Here is a 3656-nt window from a genome sequence, read left to right as displayed (position 1 = left end):
TTGGCTCATGTCTTGTGTCTTGGGCCACCAAAAAACAAAATTCAGTGGCCTTTTCTACTGCTGAAGCTGAGTATGTTGCTGCTGCCTAATGTTGTGCTCAATTGTTATGGATCAAACAACAATTAATGGACTTTAGAATTGATGTTGGTTGTATCCCCATTTTTTGTGATAACACTAGTTCAATCAGTATGACCAAGAACCCAGTTCATCACAAGAGAACTAAAAACATAGATGTTAGGCATCACTTTTTGAGGGATAACTATGAAAAGGGGTTGATCACTGTGGAATTTTGTGCTACTGACAAGCAAATAGCTGACATCTTCACAAAACCCCTAAGTAGAGATCACTTTGAAACGAACAGGTTCGAATTAGGTATGATTAAGATCACCTAAAAGGACCAGCTCGGAATTCACAACGAAAAATTAAAAAAACAAATTGTTTTTGGTTAGAAAATCTGAAAAATGTGTATATAACTAGATTAATATTTGCTCAGACTCATACTTTCAATAGTATACTCTTGTGCCATGTGTTAAAATCACCTATTAATCTTTAATGATATTTTCTCTATTGAGGCAAATTTAGACTTACATAAGAGAATTATCAGTGAAGAACCTGGTTCATCAAGATAACACGGTGTATTTTATACATTCTGCATAATTTGAAATAATAATATTTGGATCATGAGCAGAGTCCTACCTAAGTCCAAATTCCTTTAAACTTATCCAATATAAGTGAACATGTTCCGTTCAAAAGAATCCTAACCAAATTAAACTACCTAGAAAATAGGGAAAGACTCCACCGTCTCTTCAAAACTGACAATTCAGTGTGATTAGACATCTAAAAGTATGAAAAGCCCGTTGTTACCCATTAATTACCCCTTTTAGATTGACCATCATCATCATCTCTGTCTTCATTCCATAATTTTCAAGCCGTCGAAATACTCTCCATCTTCTCTCATCCTCCAAGTTTCAATATACCTCTCTTTTCTTCCAGAACCAAGCATAACTATGACTAACCCTTCTGAAAACCCTTCTTCATCACCACAAGAAACCACTTCCATACCCACTATCACCCCTTCCACCACCCCAACCTCTAAGAAAAGAGTAAAGATGCTTGCTCACAAGGTTGTTATGGGGAGAGCACAAATCAAGAAAATAAATGAAAAATTTAAAGCACGTAAGGAAGAAGAACCCCAAAAATCTGATGAATCATTCAAATCTTCTACTGAGGGGGAAGAAACTGTTTCTTCCAAAACTGAACATGTATCTTCTGGTCCTAAAGTCACTCATGAGACAATTTCTGAAGTAGCTGCAAATTTGGAGAATAGGTTTGTATTGGTAGGTTCTATAGCTGGGGTTGAAACTACTGATTCTGCAGAAGTTGGTGGTAAAAATAAAAAGGGTAAAAAAGGAGAGCAAGGGAGTTAGGAGTGCTGTGAGGGGAAAGGGTAAAAGAGTGGCTGATTCTTCACCCACTCCAGTGAGATTAACCAAAGACACAGGTGCAATGGTTGTTTGGGAAGAAAAATCTGGTGGAGAAGACGAGAGTGTACAGAAAATAGGGGGAAGTGGGTCTGGCGAAGCCGCTGACGGACTGGTTAAACTTGGCAAACTGTAGATGAACCTGGTTCATCAGTAGAAGAAACCCTCGCAGACCTATTGAAGAAAGTGAGTCAGAGCTACAACCCAAAGAAGAAGAGAACTTCCAAGGCTAAGATCTCTGGCACTGCAAGGGCTAACAAGAAAAGGAAGGTTGCTCCTTCTGATTCTGCTGAAAATCCTCCCACAAGAGGAAGAGCCACAAGAAGCCAGCGAAAGCAGAATGAGGCAGATTTGCAAAAAGCCTTAGAAGAAAGCAAAAGAAAAGCGGTTGCAAAAGGGAAGAAGAAGATGGCTGAGCCTGTTGAGGCTGTTGATATTGATGAGATGGACCTGGTCCATAAAGATAAACATGTGATTGAAGAAGTGGAGGTTCAGACTCCCAAACCCAAGAAAGCCAAGACTTCCACTAAGAAGTCCATCTCTAAGTCTAAGTCTGCTGAACCATCCACCCTAGCATAAGGACCAGGTCTACTGTGAAGACAAAACAAATGGAAATTATTGAGGAAGAAGAATGGAGTGGAGAGGAAGATGATTCAGATACTGAGAAGGACAAGATGGCCAAATTTGGTAAGAGGACAATTCTGAAGGGCAGACTCCTCAGGTATTTGGAGGAGGAAGGGATGGTGCTACTGTTGGAGAAATTGGAATTGCAAGACTGGAAGGACATGGTCCTTCAGATGGATGGCAGGTTGGCCAGGAGTGAAATTGTTGAATTTATAGCAAATGCTGCAGTGAAGGATGGACGGGTTACCAGCTTGGTGAAAGGGGTGCAAATATCTTTCAATATGAAGGAGTTGGGTGAAATTCTAGGTGTACCTGTTGAGGGGTACAATGACTACACAAAGCTTAAGTGGCCAAGCCTAGAAAACCTTCCTACTGCCCTGTACATTACCAGAAAATTCAGTGACAATGAGGAGGAACTTGAGCCCAAGGCTGATTACAAGAGTGAGATGAAGCCATCCCACAAGGTGTTGTTCGAATTTGTCAACAAGTGTGTTCTGCCTAGGCAGGAAATGAGGCACATTTCCAGCTTCATGGCCTTGGTTCTGATGGAGTGTTTGGATAGTGAGAGACAGATCAATTGGCCTGGATTTATAATCTAACTTCTTGATAGGGTTATAAATGGCTCAAAGACTCATGCCATTCCTTATGGCTTCATTCTCACAGCTATGCTTGCACATTTTAAGGTACCTTTGAAGAAGTGGGAGGTGGCTACAAGCAAAGATTACTTTGGGGAAAATACTCTGATTACTTGTGACTATGAGGTCCATGCCACTCCTAATGAACCTGGTTCATCCAAGAAGGTACCTGTCCATAGCAAGGTCATAGCCTTGGTGCAAGAAAGTGTGGCTAAGGATGTTGAGATTGAGAAGCTGAAGAAGAGGTTGGCAAAGGTGGAGACTGAGAGAGATACTAGCAGAACTGAGATGGCAAGAGAAAAGGAAAAAAATGATGGCATTCTTCAAGATATGTTGAAACTTCTCCAAACCAAAAACAAAGCACCTAGTTCTTCCCAGCCTTAAGCATCCTAGCCTAGTGTAGATCAACCAGTGACCCAGTTCGGGATTTTTTGTTGTTTTAGCTCATGTTTCCAGTATGTTTATTTCTTTTTATGCTTTGTGGAAGAATCATATCAATCATCAATGAAATTCACTATTTTTTTCTCTAACTATTTGTTTATCTTTCTTTGATGGTTAAAATTATTAGCTTGATATATGATGATTAATCCATGATTACATTTGATGTAGCATCAGTGGCAATGAGTAAGTTTTAAAATCTGGTTATCTCACATTTTTTATGCAACTTTTCGATGATGCCAAAAGGGGGGAAAAGATTGTGCTTTACACTTTGAACAATGATGTTTATAACCTAATGAACCTGGTCCTTGATGATAAGTAAAATTTTTTCTAACATTGTGTTGATGTTGGTCTAAGTTGAAGCTTATGAAAATCACAGAGTTTGTCATCATAAAAAAGGTAAATTTGTTGGCCCAAGTGAAGGTTAGTTTTGAAGATTGGCAAAGGAAGATCATGCATGAACCAGGTTCATCCCTTG

At 39.5% G+C, this 3656-nt stretch overlaps 1 protein-coding gene across 1 annotated transcript; it reads left to right on the top strand.

The window, feature by feature from the left end:
- Positions 1-1007: 1007 nt before the first annotated feature.
- On the top strand, positions 1008-2060 carry LOC138901050 (uncharacterized). Its single transcript, XM_070188776.1, has 3 exons — positions 1008-1327; positions 1401-1567; positions 1618-2060. Exons 1-3 carry the CDS (start codon positions 1008-1010, stop codon positions 2058-2060), a joined length of 930 nt encoding a protein of 309 aa, XP_070044877.1.
- Positions 2061-3656: the final 1596 nt, after the last annotated feature.

Source organism: Nicotiana tomentosiformis, chromosome 11, assembly GCF_000390325.3.
Source record: "Nicotiana tomentosiformis chromosome 11, ASM39032v3, whole genome shotgun sequence".
NCBI lineage: Eukaryota > Viridiplantae > Streptophyta > Magnoliopsida > Solanales > Solanaceae > Nicotiana > Nicotiana tomentosiformis.
This window is presented reverse-complemented; position numbering and strand designations above follow the sequence as displayed.